Genomic DNA, 20,396 nt, shown 5'->3' with positions numbered 1-20,396 from the left:
TATATATATGAATTGGATAAACAGTTAAATGCACTGAACCATTTATTGATGCTCTGTTCACAATATCAAACAAGAACCAGATGACAGTGAGAAGCCATTTTATTGTTTATGATAGTTTGCAACATCATTTCAAGTAACAGTTCCAACTTTAAACTTTGACTTTTCAATCAATGCTTAATACTTCAAACACACATCCAATTTCTTAGCATTGAATTGCTTTTCTTTTAGCATAAACTGTTAGCTAAGGCAGACAAAATGCAACTTATGAATTCAGGAATGTTCAACCTTTATTGAAACTTAAAAAGGAATGACTAACAGCTGATCAGACAGAGCAATTTTAACACTGGATACTGCAGGTGTGCAGAGACATCTTTAAGCAGATTAGTTTCCTCCTCTCAGACGGAGCACAAGATGGAGGGTGGACTCCTTCTGGATGTTGTAGTCAGAGAGGGTGCGACCATCTTCAAGCTGCTTGCCGGCAAAGATCAGACGCTGCTGGTCAGGGGGGATGCCTTCCTTATCCTGGATCTTGGCCTTCACGTTCTCAATGGTGTCACTGGGCTCCACCTCCAGGGTGATGGTCTTGCCAGTCAGGGTCTTCACAAAGATCTGCATACCTCCCCTCAGACGCAAGACCAGGTGAAGGGTGGACTCCTTCTGGATGTTGTAGTCAGAGAGGGTGCGACCATCTTCAAGCTGCTTGCCAGCAAAGATCAGACGCTGCTGGTCAGGGGGGATGCCTTCCTTATCCTGGATCTTGGCCTTCACATTCTCAATGGTGTCGCTGGGCTCCACCTCCAGGGTGATGGTCTTGCCAGTCAGGGTCTTCACAAAGATCTGCATACCTCCTCTCAGACGGAGCACAAGATGGAGGGTGGACTCCTTCTGGATGTTGTAGTCAGAGAGGGTGCGACCATCTTCAAGCTGCTTGCCGGCAAAGATCAGACGCTGCTGGTCAGGGGGGATGCCTTCCTTATCCTGGATCTTGGCCTTCACATTTTCAATGGTGTCACTGGGCTCCACCTCCAAGGTGATGGTCTTGCCAGTAAGGGTCTTCACAAATATCTGCATACCTCCTCTAAGACGCAAGACCAGGTGAAGGGTGGACTCCTTCTGGATGTTGTAGTCAGAGAGGGTGCGACCATCTTCAAGCTGCTTGCCGGCAAAGATCAGACGCTGCTGGTCAGGGGGGATGCCTTCCTTATCCTGGATCTTGGCCTTCACATTTTCAATGGTGTCACTGGGCTCCACCTCCAAGGTGATGGTCTTGCCAGTAAGGGTCTTCACAAATATCTGCATACCTCCTCTAAGACGCAAGACCAGGTGAAGGGTGGACTCCTTCTGGATGTTGTAGTCAGAGAGGGTGCGACCATCTTCAAGCTGCTTGCCGGCAAAGATCAGACGCTGCTGGTCAGGGGGGATGCCTTCCTTATCCTGGATCTTGGCCTTCACATTTTCAATGGTGTCACTGGGCTCCACCTCCAAGGTGATGGTCTTGCCAGTCAGGGTCTTCACAAAGATCTGCATCTTGACACTGTTAAGAGAACACTCATTTAATTGTAGAACATCATTTAATATAAGTGCACTAATGCTTTATTTGCAAATTATGTGAACTCGGGAAGGAGAAGCTCTGGTTTCGTGTCAGTAAAGTGCTCCTACCTAAAGGGAAGTGGTTTGCTGACATTCACAAATCGTGATTTGTGATTATTCAACTTAGCTGTGCAGACGCCATTTCAACAGCCATTTTAAGTCCAACATCCAATTTCAGAAACAACAGCAAAGGTGACGATGTTTAGCGTGTATGGTTAAATATCATTAACAGTTAATCAGTTTAATATTTTTTACCCAAATAATTACCAATCAATTCTCTGTGAATCGGCTAAGGAGTACTAGTTGCTGACGTGTTTATAAGTACATTTGATTAACCCAAACAGCTGCGTTGTTCAACAGTTAGGCGACGACGCAGTCTATTTCGGTCACAATCACCACTTTCTGATCGAAGCTTTGTGATTAAAAGCTAGAGTTTAACAGCTTACTAGTAAAACCACGTACATGTCAAAACGATAATTCTCAATAAAACAACGAGCAAGGCGCTTCCTGTTAGTGATCGGCCAGCTAAGCTAACTGCTAACTAACGAAGCTAGTAAGGTAATCTGAAGTCGGGGTTTGCCGTTTTTAAGGCGTTAACTTAGCCACCGAATTATCATCGACAACCTTATCCATTTAATGGTTAATACATCTGTTTATGTTGACCAAACTGATTGAATTAAAAGCGAGATTCGGATTTAGGCTGAGGTTTTGTGCCGTTTTTTTTACGTTAGGCCCCAGCTAGCCTTGTTAGCTCCCAGAACAGCTGACGTAGTTACTGATACACTCGATACAGACAGCGTAAATAGGCTCGATTCAATACACAAAATATCACATAGCGATACATATGAAAATGTGGTATGAGTGAGAAGTTTACAGTTAAATAAACCAAACTTACAAACAAATGATTCCCGCTGATATTTCTCGCTAACGCTTCTGAATCCTCTCTGCTGTCTCACGAACAATGAGCAGCGAAACGGTTTTTATAAACAACAGTGCAATATCCTTCCGCCCATTCGCCGGTTGGATCTATAACAGTTGGACGTATACAAACATGCCACCATTATTTAGTAATTAATCAAACAAACTTATTCCGAATATACATGCAATGACAGTTTTTTATGGGAAGGACACGGGGCGTTTCTAGACCTGAATAACGGTGAAAATAATTATTCTTTTACAGTCCATGCGGATGTAGACATGATACACCTTAGGCAAACAGGAAGTGACCGACAGTAATGCTAACGTTATTATGACTTGCACTTTTTTCTCTAAAATACCGAGCAGTGCTGCAAATTAGAACAAATATAGCATATTTCCAAACACAGAGGCCCCTTACAAATTCTCATTCCCACTAACCTCAAACACAGAAGCAAGAGGCAAGAGGGGTGAACCAAAATACAAAGTTACTTTCTTAGGAATAAACAAAACAAAAGTTTATGGATAAGCTTACACATATATAGAACAAATATAAATACCACACTTGTGTAATTATTTCTACTTTGCTATCCATATGACATCACCAGACTAGAGAAAGAGGTCCTGAGAATAATTTGTTTGGCTTCAAGGCCATGAAAATGAAAATTCAGTCATTATCTACCCCTCTAGCGCCATCATCAGGTGAATATTTTAACTCGCTCAGAATCAAAACATGTTTTTGTTATTGTTATTTTGATTCACTTATGAAATTGTTACCCAATGAGTCATTAACACAGTGTCAACCAGTCTGTTCTCTAGAAACTTATCATCACTTATTATGAAGTCGTTGAACCAGCGAGAAGTTCAGGAACTCAGGAAGTGAGCGCTTCATCAGATCGGGGAGCGATCTGATGAAGTTCCTGAGTAACTATTCACATTTTTGTGTACCTTTTTGTAAAGTGTTAGGAGTTAAAATTTTCACCTGCATCTCTCTGTTACACATGAAAATAGTGGACTAATATTTGCAGCATCTTTTTGTCTGGTGGAGGTCTGACCCATGCTGTTATCTGCTCATAATATTAATGATCTCATTTTGTTGCTGCACTCATTATGAGTCTCTCTGGAAGAAAGTACCAACTAAATGCCTTAAATGCAGACATAAACCTAATGTATTTCTGGCTCCGTGAATGCCTTTGGTTCATTAAACTTGTGTGGGCAGCAGTCCTCAGAGTGCCTAATATCATCAAGCATCTGGTTAAAAGCTTCTCAACAGTTGAATTAACCGCAGCAGGAAAGCCTCTGGAAATTGCTATCGTGGCAGGAAACATTATCTTCTGATTAGCATTCAGGATGGCAACAGAAGGAATCATTAGGACATTAAAACGGGTTGGCGGCAGGGAAATGCTGCAGGGCAGGATTTGCCTCCCACCCATCAGGGTATATTTGTAGCACTCAGTCCTGAAAAAAGCTGCTTTTCAAACTGAATGGAAGCCAGAACTGCATGATGTGGTGAAAGTAAGAAGCTCAAACTTCAAAGAAACTTTTAGGGATATTAAGTAGATTAAAATCTTTTGACGCTGGCGGTGTTGGAGTTGTGTTTGCTCACGATCTACAGTGTTGGTTCCCAACATGAGGGTTGGGACCCTCAAAAGGAGCTGCAAGGTGATTAACAGAACAGGAAAGCAGAAAATACACATCTCCTATTTCATGTGAATTAATGAATGCTTTTATTTCCAAGATGATAAATTGTTGATGAAGCCCATTGGTTTTGAACCCTTTTAAGGCCCTGAGTTTGGCATTTTGGCTGTTGCCATCTTGGTTTTTTGGAGCCCTAAGTGACCATATTTGAAATAGAGGGTGGAGGTAGACAGGGCATCCCGATTGGATCTGATGCTGTGGTGCTGCCTTGTCAGTCACAAGGTAGCCCTGCCCTAAAGCATCCCCTGCTTTATGGGTTATTTTACAAAATCAAGATCATGTTGTACTGAACAAGACTTGAAAGTAGATACTGAGACCATAAACTCGTGAGGAAACTGTTCACTGAGGTCATGAATCAAGTGAGAGTTGGACTTATTTTCTCAGAAGCTCATATAAAGCATATGATATACAACTGAGAATATGAATAAAAATAGAATCCATACAACAGCAATTAAACTCAAAATTACAAGTCAACTAATAGTGCAGTACTATCTTGACTCTGAAGATGAAGATATTCATGCCTCATTAATGCCAACGTGCTTTATTGGGGCATGAATGTGTGAAAGAGACAATACACACAACAAACAAATTTAAATATGAATTTTACTGACAGTATTTTGTTCTACATTTTTCTATAGATTTTACAATTATATTGTTAAATTAATATTTTTCTTTATTTATATTTTAAATTATTTCTTGTTATCTTTGAATTGCATGTAGTCTGTCTTTTGTTTGTTTTTATAGACTGAATGTCTTGTTCAGATGTACCACTCGCAATCTCATTGTTTATTTTTTGAACAATGACAATAAAGGCTATCTGTCTATCTAGCGTGACGATAATCATGTGGTGAATATCTGCTTGCTCACTAGTCCTCAGCTGAACATGACCTGAGCCTCATGAACTGAGATTCATTTGATTTTAACAGGTTAGCTTTAATAATAATAAATATCAATTGAGAGTGTGAACAGACCGCTGATGGATTTTAAAGAGAGATGGCATACAGGTGATAATTTCTCCACACAAAAGAATTCAACAGGATGCCTTGAGATTTAGAAAGTCTTTTGTACTTTTTATTCAAGTTTTACCATTTATTTAGGGAAACTGTTAACATCTGTCTCAATGAAAATGTACATTTATCATTCTGCATAAAACATCACATATACAGTACATCAAAATAAATACATCATCTGGTGGGTTGATTGAGCTCGAGCTCAAAGATCGATCAGTTAACTACAGCTACGCTATTCACATCGCAACCTCCACATCTGCAACAGTGCTTGTTTTTCCTTTTAGTCATCAGCCAGTCCAGACCTGGGGACTCTGAGGCCAGCCTATGACGGTCATCAATCTAACTACATGTGAGAAATAAGACATCAGTACTGCACTGGCCCTAAAGGCATAGAGTTAAAAAACACTTGACTACAGCTAAAGCCAGGAGTGGACCGGCTGGAGTCAAAAGTCTTGCAGGCAGGAGGGAGTTCGGGGACAGGAGACATCCGGGCTACGCAGAAAGAAAGAAGAAAAATATTTCCTTCCCGTTATCATCATTTTTGTGGCAACAGATAGTGACTCAGGAATGTGGATGTAAACAAGAAGTACAAATCAAACAATCTTCCTGCCAACGGATCCCCAAGACTCTTAAAGTTGTAATCTGTGGATGATGGTGGAATAAGTTTCTCATTGACATCAGGACAGCAGAAACACACCTTCAGACTGAAAACTCACCTGCTCAGACTGCACTTCAGCCCATAAATAAAATAAATAAATAAACTTGTTTTTGATCTCTAATTCCCTTATTCTAAATGTTGTCCTTTAAGCAGTTGGGTGTATTCAATGAAGTTTGAGGTACTTTTGATGTGATTCTCAGTTGTTTAGTTGAACTGTAAGTCACTTTGGATGAAAGCATCAGCTGAGTAAAAGTTACGTATAAAATGACTGTTGTCACATTTTGAAGCTGCGTCACGTTCCACAGTAACCTCTATGACAGATAAGACACACTTCCTGTGACTGCTTCACAATAAAAGCCACCGTGTTTCACAAGTTTAAACCTTTTCATGTGAAGCAGCAGCAGTATTAGCATTAGCATTATGTTAATCCAGTTTTGTGTGAACAGTAAACGGCGAGGCTGATGTCACATTCAAAAAAAGCTAACCTGTATTACATGCATGATTCATTTCCTGTGAATCCCTCATGAGTGTGAAGGCAAATTGAAGTTGGAGCAGGAATGGCAGTAATTACTATACAGAACACGATTACTGCATGTAAATACTCTGAAGGGGTATTATGGACAAAAAAAGTCCGCCGACCGTAAAGAGTATCAAAAATGGGGTTTGGTTTCATGAAAATCTTAAGGATCATAACTTTAACTCTCCCTCCTTCTGAGACATATCCTGGGACTATTTCACATTTTGTGAAAAAAAATAAAATAAATAAATCATAAAAAGTGCTTCAATCTCCTCAGTCCACATTCCTCATTCTGTTTCCTGCCCCCCCACTCCTTCCTCTTCTCCCACCTTAACGTCTTTTTTACACCTGACATCTCTTTCTCCACGATGTTCTGAGATGATCTTTGGGTCTCCATCCTCCTCCTCCCGTCATCTCCCAGTGACTCTGATCCAACAGGTTCATTACTGACTCGCCTACCACCTCTCCTGCTTCTTGTCTCCTCTCCTGCTTCCCATCATGTCTTCAGAAGCTGTCACGCCAAAGGAGGAGAGAACAGGATCAATCACTGCGTCTCACGGCAGAAGGGGCTGGACATCTTCTATTTGTATTTACATCGCCTCCTCCTGGGCGGAGAAGGAGGGAGGAGAGGATGAAGAGTTAGGACAGGTCAGTCGGTTCAGAAATGTCTTTAACGAGCCTTCTCATATCGATACTTCATATTCACGAGTGTCCTGTTGGCAATGAAAGAGAAGACGGAGGAAAGGGACAGTGTTAGTAGCGTGTTTGTCTAGCTATTTGATTACTCTGAGGGTATGTGGACTATGTGGTTTTAAACCTGCTGTACCCCTCCTGTCTCATAGAGCGGGTTGTCAAACTCTGTCTCCACAGTGATCTGTCGGTAAGGGTGGGGGTAGATTAGAGGAAGCCTTAAGTTGGAGTGATATCGGCACCTAAAGGACAGAAAGAAACAAAACAGAAATAAAACAACATGACACAACTTTATTATTGAACCCTCTTTAAGATCAGGCTTCGAGGTTAGGCTGGTAATCCAGCCTTTTCAGACTTGTGAAGATGAGAAGTCAAAGATTGTACCGTGTGACGTAGACGTAAGCCCCTCCAAGCAGCACAGACAGCAGAAGAACGAGGATGAAGATGGCCAGTGCTACGTTCCCTCCATCCAGAGCGGAGCCTGCAGTCGCCTCTGCAACTGATAGACAACACAGGAATAAAACAAAGGTTAACTGAAGGCAGAGGGAATAAATAGAACCTCCACAAGTCCGGTCAACCGTGGCTAGGTGGTAGCAAACGCAGGTTAATGCTAACAGATGAGCAGAAACGGGTGGGCGGACAAACACACACAGTGGGAGTGAAGGTGGCAGGCAGATGTTCGCTGATGCAGGTAGCAATGAACAAGCTATGTGGTCTTTTCAGGCCACAGCGTCAGACAGGCCAACTCACCTTCCAAAGCATGGTTGCCAAAGCACTCATGGTTGGCTGCAAGACATCATTCTGTCAGTCAGTGCATATGAAAATTCACATCACACCTCCTGTCCAGTTTCTATTTGTAACAAGGCTGCTTTGAACTGACCGTTAGCTAATTCTAATATGCTAACGTTTACGTTCTCACACAGGGTATCAGGGGTAACGTTCACTCCAGTGAAAACTCCCCAAATCCAACAAAGACCAGGACAAACTCACAAATGTTAGCTTGAACTCTAGTACCCTCCATACAGTGGGGGGAGGCGATATTGGCATGGCCCGCTGTTTCTCTGATTGGCTTGGCCTGACATTTTTACTCTAACCCTAACCAACCTCACTCATCACGCTTAAATCTAACCAATCCAACCAATGAATGCAAAGAGAGCTAGTCAATCAGAGACAGAGCAGGCTGTAACCCCACAAATTAGTGCAGTTAGTTAATGATATGCTAACTGGTGATGGTTTAGCTGGATCTGCTTCCAGCTCACCCTCCATCAAACAAACACACTATTGATCAGTTCCTTAGTCCTTTAGGTTTTAGAAAGGCTAATAAAAGCGCAACACCTTCCAAACTCTTTTAATGCCTTGCTAAGCTAGACAGTTGCTGCTAGGCAAAGGGTTTTAGCTAACGGTCATTAGCATGCATAGGAGCATGATTAATCTGTACCAACAAGCACGGGGCAAAGAAGTCTTTCAAGGATATTGTGTACATGCAAAATCCAAAGGTACAGAGAACAAGGGAGCCTTTCATTCCACACATTCTTAAAACATAAAAAATTCAAACGTCTCACCCCTGCAGAGTGGGAGCGGGCCGCTCCAAAATGAAGGGTTTCCTAGGATGCATTTAATTGCAACCTCTCCAATGAGCTCGTAACCTTGGTAACAGACAAAGGTGAGCGATTCACCGGGCAGGTAAAGCCTCTTGGACAGGATCTGGTAGCCGTTGTCAGGGAGACCAGGGTTTTCACAGGAAACAGAATCCTCAGCTAAATAGAAGGCAGAAAAAAAGAAAGCTTGATGGATCCTGTTGAGTTTCTCAACACAAATCAGAGGTTTTGCGTCAGAGCTCGACTGACAGATTTGACAGGCTCTGGCTGAGGTGACATGACTCATGGATAATCTCCACCTCCTCCTCCAGGTGGCTGAGGGCTGATTGGTACGGTGCATTAGCATGGCATTTACATATCAAACACTTCACACAAACATTAATACTCCTAAAAACACACACATGCGCGCACACACACACACACACACACATCATCAGTCATAAGATGAAATGCAGACACACTGTGATCTGTGTTAGCAGAGGAAAGAGAGAGCCAGGCTAAAAAATCCCACTCGTTAGATCGCACAGCTACAGGGACAGAGCCTCTCATCTTCAGTTAACTGCTATGTGCAACTGTCTATCCTGTTGATAGGTTCCTGGAATCATAGGGCTGACAAATTACCAGTAAACCACAGGAACCTTTTTATCGGTTTGATAAAGGAACTGCCAGCTCAACCAACGTCTCATGCTTTGTCGTCTTCTTGCACTGGAAGCTGTACTGACCATCTTTCTGATACTCACAAACACAGTGAGGGAGTCGAGATGTCCACACGGGGGTCCCTGGCTCGCGGCCGTAGCAGGTAATGGTGGCGCCGCCCTGCAGGATGAAGCCAGGGTTGCAGCTGTATTGAATGGTTGTCCCCACCAAGAGTTTAGAGTCGGACAGAGACCTGGTGGCGTGCTCCACATGGCCAGGATCTGAGCAGTACATGACTGAGAGGAATATATGAAGAAAACAGACAGAAATATCCTCTGAGTATCTCATTTGGTTTTATAGAGTCCATTCATAGCATCAGTATTTAAAGGAGCAACTTGCAAAATTTGGCCAAAATTTGAAGGTGGCTCCAAAAATATGGGCTGCAGCATATCACTAGAATCACAGCCAACTGCTGCTCAATAAACTGTTTGCCATGGGTGGTTTGGCTATAACTATAGCTATAGCTAACATGAGCTCAGTTAGCTGTAGAGCTAGTGGCCCTGTAGCTGTAAATCTGCTGGAGAGCATTCAGTACCACATAATATAATAAGTATTTTACCTCACATTCAACATCTGAAATAAAAGTTGGCTGTCAAATTAAGTAATTTTCCCTTTCTCCCTCATGTCCTCACTTATTCTCCCTTTTAGCAACTTCTGGTTGTTGCAGGAAGTCAACCATGGAAACGTCAGGATCAGAGTTCACTGAGTACAACTGCCAACAAAAATCTATTTCCAAAGCCATGGCTGAATATTTAGCTGATATCAACAATCGACTCCAACAACTCACTTGACAAGATCCAAAACTTTTGGTAAGCATGAATCACTAACACACCAAAAACAAGTAAATATATGACCCAGGTTTAAAAAAAAACTGGAATTCCCCTGCAAAGACGGGCTATTTGTTTTGCTGCTACTCAACAACAAAGAACTCCGTTTGGAATGATTTGGAATGACTTTCCCTCTACAATGGGTGAGGGAGAACAAAACATCACTCAAAGACTGACATGAATGTGTGAATGTAGAACTAAACCTTAATTGTCCAGACAGCCTGGACAAGCGTTGGTCCAGGAGAAACTTGGATTTGTCACTAAAGTTCAGAAGGACTCCAAATTTCCATATTTCAGGGGTGAGCAGCTACAAGGAGTCTTTTGAACTATAAACAATGACACACGATCACAGATGCACAGGAGGTGTTTGAACAAGAGTGGAACTGACTCTTTTCACAAAACGGAGGTTGAGAGTTCCAGGACAGGTCTAACTGACAGGTGAGGGTCTCTCGTCCCACCAGGTCGTAGCCAGGGTCACACTGGTAGGTGATCCGAGCCCCTCGCACCAGCGCAATGTGAGACGTTGTCTTCCAGCCATTTTGGATCTCAGGCAGGTCTGGACAGGAGTCATTTCGGGACACCTCTGAGAAAAGAAATTAAAAAAACAAAAGTTTGATTAATGGCCCCATTATGATGGTGTTATTGCTTGTGGCACGGGTTCAGTACAGTTTCTCACAGCAGCCCAGAGGGTCAAGAGGAGAATAAGATAAGCAACACTACATGTGATTTAGACTTGATACTGGCACATACTCCCCGTGAGGAAGATTGATGGACTTATTGTGCGATCGCTTGACCGTGTGACAGAATGATGGATTTCATCTGTGTTGGACAGCATTCAAATATAATCTGTGAAGCTGCCGTTTGGAGAAGCCAGTCGACAGACTCCCACTCAAACAGTCTTCAGTGAAATTATTAGAAGCTGTCAGTTATCTGTCACTGCTGTGTTGATCTGCGACAGGATAAAGCACTATGCACTGTCAGGGTGATTTTCTTTATGCTTTTTAGAAGCTGACGAATTAATCCTTTTTCTGAGAGTTTCAACCACATGATGATGACCATGAGGTGACAGATTGGCTTACTTCACCATGTTTAAAAATATAACAGAAAGCCACGAAACAAAGAAGGAAAACCATGCACATACACCCAAACATAGAGGAAGATGTGCTCAAAAGCCTCGACTTACTGCTCTTGATGACCTGACTGAAAGGTCATGAATGAACTTTTCATGCTTAAGTTTTTGGGGTTATTTTCTGGACATTTTATTGTCCATTCTGCTTTATTTCACGTGAATCTTCAGCTGCCCTCATCTTTACGGCTCAGTTTGACGAAGTGTCTCTAATTGTCCAGCTACAATACTGTTTTGGTTCACTCTCAGCAAAAGATCAGATATTTCCATCAGGAAGTGGTGGGAACCAAAAATAGAGCAAAAAGAGAATGAATATTAGACGGTACCTGCGATGGTTGGCTGCAGGTTTATTTGTACACCTCTTATATTACACATAGACCCAAAAATATCAATTAGAACAGCTCTGAAGAGGCAGTTTGAAACTCTAGTTATTTTACTCAAAGAAAAATCACACAAAAGATGAACGTTTTGGCCCTGACCCATCTGAAAGCTACATGATTTACATGCAGCATCTGAGAAGAGTAGATTACACAGAGAGAGAAGCAGCAGGACACTCAGACCAGCAGTCCCTTCATCATTCTGAATCAAGAATTCCTCTGATCTTGGATTAAAAGTGTCCGGCTCAAACTTTCTTCACGTTATCTCTACGGTCTTAAAATCAGTGGAGCTTTAGACTTCAGAGCTCCCAATTGAATGTGATAAAAACTCACAGCCATGAAAGTTGAGAAACTCTCCCTTCAGATTGATCAAGGAGTAAAAATCTGAAGCTCCTTTCATTTTTAGTTTCCAAAATGCTCCCCCAAAAAATCGAAGAACCACACTTTTTGGTGAGCTGGCTGGGAAACATGTATACTGGCTTTGCACCATTATGCTGGAGAGGCTGAGGGCAAATAACCACACCAGGAACTTCTGGGATTGTTCAAAATCAACCAAACGCTGGGAGGCTACTAGCTTCAAAATACATGTGAAGTTATGGACAGTAAAAGTAGACCCTCCGATGTAATATTATATAATTCATATAATGCAGACTGCAGCTGACCCTTGTGAGAAACCGACCAGATTTTCACATCATAAAAAGTCTAGCCACACAATGGGGGTTTGACCCGTTTAAACCACTGAGCATTTCAATGTTTTATTGTCAAGTATTGTTACCGAGTTTATAGTTCTCATCTCAGTTTCAAATGTTTTTTCAGTTGTGAATAAGAAAAGAAATTCCTGCCCAGAATCAATCCTGCAGCTCAGTCGAATGAGCTGAAAATTAGCTGTTAAGTGCCTTCACAGATGCTTTATGTCCTTCCTTTTCATTCACTTAAAGGCTGTTTGCTGCTGCTCTGTGGATTCTAATATCTCCAGTGTAGAAAAGGCCTGAATAAAGGAAGAACATAACAAACCACCTCCAGTATTTTCTTTGTGCCAGGAAGAAAATACAGAACGTTAATAAAATCTACACTGTTTAAAGCCTGGAGAGACGTATAAACAAGTAGCCTCCGACTGGGACGAGTGTGTGAGTGTGTGTCTGCATACGTACATCTGATGATTGATCAGCGTTGTACAGTATTGCATTACATTGTACAATATAATCGGCCTTTGGGGATTTGTAAGTTGAAGGATCCTGGATCAATTATTCATTCTCTATTGACTTTGTTCTGCTTCTCAGTGTAGCCTGAATGTGTGTGGTGGGTAATTTATTCTGCACACACACACACACACACACACACACACACACACACACACACACACATAATCAAAGAGAGTAGCCTACGTATTCATGCTGTGTCTACTTGATTCACTCCTCTGGGAAATGTGTGTGAGGTTGTGATGTTGTGGTGTGGGTGACGAGTAAATTGGACGGTGTGTGTCTCTAAATTGGAGTCAGGTGCTGGATATGGGAAGCAGTGCAGATTACTGCATGTAAAAGGAGGAAGTGAGCTTATTTGGCTGCTTGTTAAACTCTGGGCCTGTGTGTAGATGAGAGCCATTGTGAGATGGTGAAACAAATGGGATGTGATTGAATAAGGGCAGAGGGAAACGAGAGGAAAGACAAATAGAGCCGAGAGGAGAGAGAAGGGAAGATGAAAAACGGAGGCGGCAGATTGAGGAGAAAAGGCTAAATTAAAACGAATGGCAAAACTGGATGAAAGCTAACATTTCCAGATCCAGTTAGAGGATAAGGCAGGTGTTATTTGACATCTGTTTTTTTTACAAAAAACACCAACAAATTCCATGAAAAGACCAAAACCAACAACCAACAACCATCTGTCTCGCAGTGTTTTCTGACTTCCTGTCTATGGAAGCTTCAAGCTCAATGGCTCCCACTGAGGAGGTAAAGGTGAAGTCCCTCGCTTTGGGTGGACCGCCATGGGACTTTATTTCTTGATTTTCCTTTTCTTCTATAATATCTTAATGGTGCAGATTGGAGAATTAGTGACAACCGACTGTTGGATGAATCCACATTTGGCGCTCTGGTGAGTATTTGCGGCAGCAGGACGGTGTATGTGGGACCGAATCAAAACACATTGCAGTCAGGTCGATTTGAACTCTCACCCATGTAGTTGATGATGAAGCCCTCGCCCTTCCCGAAGACGAGCCCCGCCGGGTCGGACTGGAAGGTGACAGTCAGGTCGGGGGTGGTGGAGAAGAGCTTGAAGGGGCCGCTTCCCCCGACGTAGCGCCCCAGGATATGAGTGGTGACCTCGTCGCCGTCAGTGATGGTCAGCATGTCGCTGTTACTGATGTTCAGTCTGAGGACACAAAGAGAGAGAAGTGCAGCCTGTGGTATCATTTCAGGCGATGACGATGACTCAGAGCGCAGTCATGTCGACAGACGACTGCGTGGGAGACGAGATGACCACAGAGGCTAAACGCTGCCTTCACCCACAGGCGAAGTGTTTAGCGGTCTGTAAACACAGCCATGTTGTTAGCGCCCCAGAGGCGTTTGTTTCACCACACGGCACAGGAGTCTTAAACGTGCAGTTAGCCAGCCTGAAATATCTGTAGATATGATGTGACATTAATCTACCAACGGATCGTAATTGGATTAATGCTTACAGGAAGTACAGTTAGACATGAAACCCATTTCATAACAAGCACATGTTGTATGTCACCGTGCACCAGCTGCAGTTTACTCATGATTTTTAAATAAAAAGCCCAAAGTCACGTATTGTAAGAAGACTGTGGCCTGGTCAGGCTGGGTCAGGATGATGTTTATTGTTGGTTCAGCCAGACACAACTGACATTTTCATGGATATTCCCATTAATTATGACCACTGCACAGTTTCTGTCACACTACACATCACAAAATCTGCCTTTTTTAGAGAACACAGCTAAGATTTGTCCCATTTTATCCACCCCGAACAACAAAATCCTGCTGTCATAACATCCAGAATGAACTACTGTACTGTGCTTTTCTCTGGCAGCATTAAGAGACCTTCATTCACTCTATTTTGATCACATAAGATCCTTCATTGGCTATCAATACCAGCCAGAGCCGATTTCAAAATCCTCTTTCCGTCTTACAAGGCTTTAAACATATTGGCTTCTTCCTGCATCTCCGTCTTATTGCTGCATGTACTCCAGCAGATCCTTTATGTTTCTGTGATGCTGCTTATTGAACTGCTTCTAAATTTAAAGAAATATATTTTGGGGGTAGCTAATCAAGGTCCCCTTCACTGGAATAAACTCTCACAGCAAATTCAGGAGGCAGCTCTGTGCTTTCTGTGTGAAACATTCAGACTGCACTCAATGGCGTTAAACTGGAACATTCCCCATTCAATTGGAAGTGCCTGAGACGTGAATGTGGGGGATTGAAAGATTCAGTCAAAGCCAGCCAGCTCTGGAGTGAGCCGGTCAAAGTCCAGACTCCAGGCTGAAAACTTACCAGCATGTTCTCTTAAGTTGTCAACTTTTTGAATTTAATGGCTCCGTATGAGCAGGAAATATCAATGGGCACATGCAGACAGGGTGCCGGACCCCTCACTGAGCCTCCACACTCCCTGCATGCATTTTTAATGATAACATTTGCTTCTAGGGCCAAACTCTGGATCAGAGCTGAAGTTTTGATGTTTGCGAGTTTGAGCGTGTTGGTTTCTCACAGCTGAACGTCGAGCAGCACCCGTTTGTCCTCGCCAACGTGGATCCTCCAGCTGCAGTCCTCTCCCTCGCCGTACCACTCCGGCCAGTTTGGAGACAGGATCACACCTCCCGGACCAGTCAGGTCTCCTCCACACTGAGCTGCAGGGAGACAGAGGGACAAGTCAAGACTTGTGAGAAGTTTGCCTCACAGGAAAAAGAAAGAAGTTTAGGATAAAAGATACAAAAGAGTCAGTATTGCCTTTGCAAATTGGCTCTGTGTCATTCCAGTATGGGTCCCTTGCGCTGATGCACTCGATGACTGGGGGGCCTTGTTCCAGAGCGTGGCCCGGGTCACAGGTGAACTGGACCACAGCTCCAACCCCGTACAGGGGATCGGAGGTGGTGAAGTTTCCGTTCTGGAGGTAGGGCTCGTAGCAGTGGCCACGCTCGAAGGCTGGAAGAGGAAACGAGAGCCAGACAACTCAGTCTGCCTCATATTTTTAACAAAATGTGTCAAGGCAAGGCTTTTTGAATCTTAAACTGTCCATCAGTCTCTTTGTGCTTCCACTGTGTAATTTCCATAAACAGGGATGCCAGGATGATTGGAACCCCCCCCTCCCCCAAAATAAACTGTAATCACACATTGTCTCAAAATCTTGTTTCCACTCCCAAACATAATTCTTCCTCTCTTTACTGATGAGGATAAACATGTTGGAGGAGATATTTCCATCCCTCCACAATCGGACTTTGCCAGAAACTCTGGAAGCTTTATCTCAGATTACGTTGGATGATCAGCCCACTTTCTGACGATCCAAGCCAAAATCAGCTTGGCAGTGCACGATGTAAGCAGAAACACTGAGCCTTGCAATCCTCCTTATTTGTTTACATAATTACACTGTAATTATAGAAATATAACAAGACTTGTGGCAAGTTTTAAACTGTGATGCAGAAACACAGGCTCTATTTTAGTTTCTGTACCTTCGTATCGGATGTTGAACCCCGTGTTGTGGTTGGGCTGATCGGTGATAAACTGGATCCTCACAGCTGGACCTTCGCTGATCACTCCCTCGAAAGGGATCTGCCCACCCCGGCCCGAGTCGAACAGCACCACAGAACCAGCATCCAACCCGCTCCACAACACCAGCCTGCAGGGATGGAAACGCTGTATGCATGAGTGGATGTGCAAGTGAAAGCGTCAGAGGGAGCATGCAGTTGATTATTTCACAGAGGTGAAAGCGAGTCATCATTTTGCAGCTCACAAATAAGTCAAGTGTTTGCACTCAAGGCTGAAAAGTTCAAAGTCAATTTCCAAGTCATCTTCTTTGAAGCCAGTCGGGAACAGATTTCCGAGTTTTTGGGTTGCCCTTGAATGCAACATGAAGCCCCTGTCCCTGCATCTGTGAATCAGACTCCAGAGACAGAAGCGATGCGTCCGTAAACATTTTGTTTAGCTGCGAGCCTCCAGAGGTTTCCTCCTCAAACAGCATTTTATGCTTTTTTCAAGTCAAAAGGCTCAAGCCACCGCTGACTCAAATGGGACACCAAAGACCAGTCCTCCTACCTGTCAGTGGGTCCCAAGGCCAGTCTCTCCAGGTGGAGGTGCAGCCGCTGGTCCTTGGGTGCCTCCAGAGACCAGGAACAGGAGCGGTCCAGGGAGTCATTAGGCCCGTGGTGGGGAGAGGGGGACAGCACCCTGCCCACTGTGGCGTTCTTCACTGTGCCTCCACAGAGAGCTGCAGACAGGAAGTGGCTTTCATTTATTCCCAGAGTGATCAGGCATAAAGACACATGCATGTGTACAGAGCAGCACTGCTCTGAAAAGGTGCTATATGATAAATAGTCTTATTTTTGTTAGTGTACTGCATGTTGGGAACATGTTGAGAACCTTAATTGGTTAGGTTGAAAACCTGCAGTCTGCTGGACTGTCACCACTCACCCCTGCAGGTGGGCACCTTGCCGCTCCACACTGGCAGGGAGGCGTTGACGCAGGTGAGCTGCGACTCCCCCTGCAGGTGGTATCCCATGTGACAGTGAAAGCGGGCGGTGCCTCCAGGCAGCAGGTCCAGCACGGACACCTCCCCGAAGTGAGGCCTCTTCGGGAGTGAACAGCTCAACCTGAAGACTGTGAACGCAGGGAGGAACCGGGGAGGAAGTTTGTGTACCAGGAAGGCGAGTAAACATGAAGTACAGTAAGAAAACGCTGCTGGCGTTACTGCTCAGCTCCTGTCTCTGCTCTACTACTGTTACTACAACTGCTTCTACAACTGCAGTAAATACTGCAAAATACTACTGTAACCACTGCTACAGTTTGGATCATCAGCTCACGATTTCTGGAAAGAGACGTTGCTGCTGAGTTAAGTGTTCTAGTTCTGTTATGTCGAAGAGGAGGCAGACGTCTCTACAGCCGACATCTCCCAAACTCTGCAGTCCACACCAAAACGAGATGGATAAACAGCACAGGAAACAGATGTGTTTTTGATTTTGGGGTAAACTGTCCCTTTAGAGCTTTAGGTCGGTGTTTTTGCTTCTAATCCATGCGTATGATCGCTCGAGAAATGACGTACCTGCAGGGGAGTTTTAATTGAATAAACATTGACACTCATAAGCTGTGATAATAGTCCTGGTGTATTCATGTTGTCTGTGTCGTTTTCCTTCTCTTAACACTAATTTTCATGGCTCATCTCGAGTGTCTCCCTCCCTTTAATCTCCATCAGCGCTCGTCTACCTGCGGGTGCTGATGTGAGCAGATTAGATGGCTGTGATTAATGGCACAGGTGGGTCTTAACACTCTGATGCTTCCTCCTTTCCAGACCTCGTTATATGCATTATGGGCTGGCACACATACAGAAACATGCACACACACACACACACACACACACACACACACACACACACAGTCTATACAAACTGCCATATCCTCAGCCTCCTAATGAGATGAAAGCCAATTAATCAGAGCTCTAATCAGCTAATTCACATGACAGATTCAATCACCATGCTAAGTGATTAGAGGAGAAGATTTCTGATTATGTAATTAGCATGTATACAGAGTACAAACAGCCCCTCAGGCCTTAATGAAGTAATTCACGTGTTGAATTTATATACGTGTTTATGTACATGAATATTCAGATCTGACTTTGTGTACCCTGGCGTCTGTACGTATGCACTCACTCTGATAGTGCAGCTGGAAGATGCCCACACTTCCCTCCGGCGTCGAGCGATAGTAGACAGACAGAGTGTTGGTGGGACTGCGGATCACCTGACCTTCAACCAGCAGCGTGTGATTGGCCAGAACGAGCAGTTCGCCTTGTTCGTTTGTTCCCCTGATGGACAGCTGCTCACCTTCTGAAAGGTTCACGCTCTTCACCTGAACACACAGGAACAGTTTAAAGCTTACTGTTACTTAATCTGGATGGTTAATCTACCTGAAATGTTGCATGTTTATGTATGATAAACAAACTTCTCTTACTGCTGTTAACATGGATGTGATTAACATTTCAAATGGGTCTTATGCACAGCATCTTATAGGACAAGGTTTAACCTTAGAGCTTAAACTGTGCTCAATTTTGACTGTTTTCTGAGGTACATCCTCACTTTTATGCAAGAAGAAAAATACAAAGTTTTGATTTTGTGGTGAATTGTCCCTTTAAAGACCACTAAAAGATACTGCACAGAGTAAGCTCTGAAAACAAATGCTCACAGAGAGATTAACTGTTATGGAGAAGGTTAAACGTGGATGAACCTTCTTTTCTGTCTTAATCTTCTTGTTCAGATTCACAGGCTGTGCTGCTGAGCTCTTGTTTGCGGCAGAGGAACAAATTCTGTTTCTGTCTCTGGAATTCAATTTGCATCATGATGCAGCAAATTACTGAGTGACCGGAAAAAAACAAACAAACAACAACAACAACAGTTCAACTGGTTGTCAGACAGTTGGAAGGAAACAGAATTCATTTCGTCAGAGAATCTGGTCGTATATCACATCTGTCAGTTACGCCAAGCTGAAATTAAATCCTCAGTGTGTGTGAGTGCCTGCGCTGGATTGCTGTCTTTGTGGGGACCAGCTCTACTGTCAGCCATTGTGAGGACATGCCTGCACTGTGAGGACATCACATATTTCAGAACAAAAGTATATGTGTTAGTTACTTTCCAACACTGGATTCCTATTAAAATACAAATAGTTGTAAATTGTAGTGACAGCATCAGCAGTAAAAGTACTCAGTGTGCAGTAAAACGTCTCCTGTGACTGATATCTGATTCTCTGTGTGACCTTATCAGATTGCTAATACTGAAGCATTAGTGTCAGAGCAGCTTTTGACTGCTTGGACAAGAACAATAATGAACTGAAACCATGTGAGGAGTTTAGAGGGGAAATGAAAAGCCACAAGCAGAACAGTGTTTGAAACATGTTTTTAAATGTAAACTCCTAATCTAAATGTAGTGGAGTAAAAGGTAGAACATTTGCTTTTGAAATGTAGTGAGTTAATAAAATGTAAATAATAATAATATCAAGTAAAATGTAAGTGCCAAGGCTGTACTTAAGCACAACACACAACACACGCGCCAAGATACTATCCACTACTGTGGATATAATTAAACCCAATAAAGTAATTTGAACTTGAGAAAGAAAGCAGTACCAGCAGCAGCCACCAGGAGGCAGAGTTCAACATGGGATCAGATCCTCATGGTCATCACAGGAGCACAGAGCTGCACTGCAGGTATGTGTGTGTGTGTGTGTGTGTGTGTTTGTAATGTCATGCTGCTGACGTGTACCTGCAGCTCCACCCCATAGCCAGTGTACACGGTCACAGTGTAGGTGCAGTGTAAGGAGGAGGCTCCATCAGGCAGTGGGGGGTCGTCAGTCGAGTCTATGTACCCCTCTGGGTCTGAGAAGTTCACCATGCAGCTCGACGGGACTGCGGAGGAAGCAGACGAGTTTATTTTGCACCAGTCTTATTGTTTGTTTTCCCTTTAATGTGACCCTGACTGGAGACTCGCTGGAAACC

At 43.4% G+C, this 20,396-nt stretch overlaps 2 protein-coding genes across 8 annotated transcripts in view; both read right to left on the bottom strand.

Annotated features, from left to right (window-relative positions):
• Positions 1-81: 81 nt before the first annotated feature.
• Positions 82-2,640, bottom strand: ubc (ubiquitin C). 4 transcript variants are annotated; one of them, XM_046374173.1, is made up of 3 exons: positions 2,486-2,640; positions 846-1,534; positions 82-389 (listed from the first exon to the last, which is right to left on the bottom strand). In XM_046374173.1, the coding sequence occupies exons 2-3, from the start codon at positions 1,525-1,527 to the stop codon at positions 382-384; spliced, it is 690 nt and encodes a 229-aa protein (XP_046230129.1). In that variant the 5' UTR covers positions 1,528-1,534; positions 2,486-2,640; the 3' UTR covers positions 82-381. The 4 variants fall into 4 exon arrangements, with proteins under 4 accessions (XP_046230129.1, XP_046230128.1, XP_046230130.1 ...); XM_046374172.1 differs by having other exon boundaries at positions 82-845; positions 1,074-1,534; XM_046374174.1 differs by having other exon boundaries at positions 82-845; positions 1,302-1,534.
• A 2,532-nt stretch (positions 2,641-5,172) lies between these two features.
• Positions 5,173-20,396, bottom strand: part of LOC124051865 (seizure 6-like protein) — a 37,307-nt gene continuing 22,083 nt past the window's right edge. Inside the window, exons 3-18 of one of the 4 annotated variants that reach the window (XR_006841884.1) lie at positions 20,164-20,306; positions 18,565-18,760; positions 17,333-17,518; positions 16,958-17,129; positions 16,375-16,541; positions 15,656-15,850; positions 15,417-15,555; positions 13,870-14,066; positions 10,588-10,782; positions 9,417-9,608; positions 8,641-8,835; positions 7,829-7,864; positions 7,463-7,577; positions 7,215-7,320; positions 6,718-7,101; positions 5,177-5,705 (exon numbers count right to left, since the gene is read on the bottom strand). Coding sequence is in view for 3 of the 4 variants with exons in the window: in XM_046375616.1 (XP_046231572.1) it covers positions 7,072-7,101; positions 7,215-7,320; positions 7,463-7,577; positions 7,829-7,864; positions 8,641-8,835; positions 9,417-9,608; positions 10,588-10,782; positions 13,870-14,066; positions 15,417-15,555; positions 15,656-15,850; positions 16,375-16,541; positions 16,958-17,129; positions 17,333-17,518; positions 18,565-18,760; positions 20,164-20,306 (2,264 nt within the window). In the remaining variant the exon portion in view is untranslated. Of the gene's footprint in view, positions 7,102-7,214; positions 7,321-7,462; positions 7,578-7,828; positions 7,865-8,640; positions 8,836-9,416; positions 9,609-10,587; positions 10,783-13,869; positions 14,067-15,416; positions 15,556-15,655; positions 15,851-16,374; positions 16,542-16,957; positions 17,130-17,332; positions 17,519-18,564; positions 18,761-20,163; positions 20,307-20,396 lie in introns of all 4 variants that reach the window. The other 3 variants (XM_046375616.1, XM_046375619.1, XM_046375617.1) reach the window with 3 other exon arrangements.

The sequence above is a fragment of the Scatophagus argus genome, chromosome 20, assembly GCF_020382885.2.
Source record: "Scatophagus argus isolate fScaArg1 chromosome 20, fScaArg1.pri, whole genome shotgun sequence".
NCBI lineage: Eukaryota > Metazoa > Chordata > Actinopteri > Scatophagidae > Scatophagus > Scatophagus argus.
The sequence above is the reverse complement of the archived record's forward strand: the minus strand, read 5'-3'. Positions and strand labels throughout refer to the sequence as shown.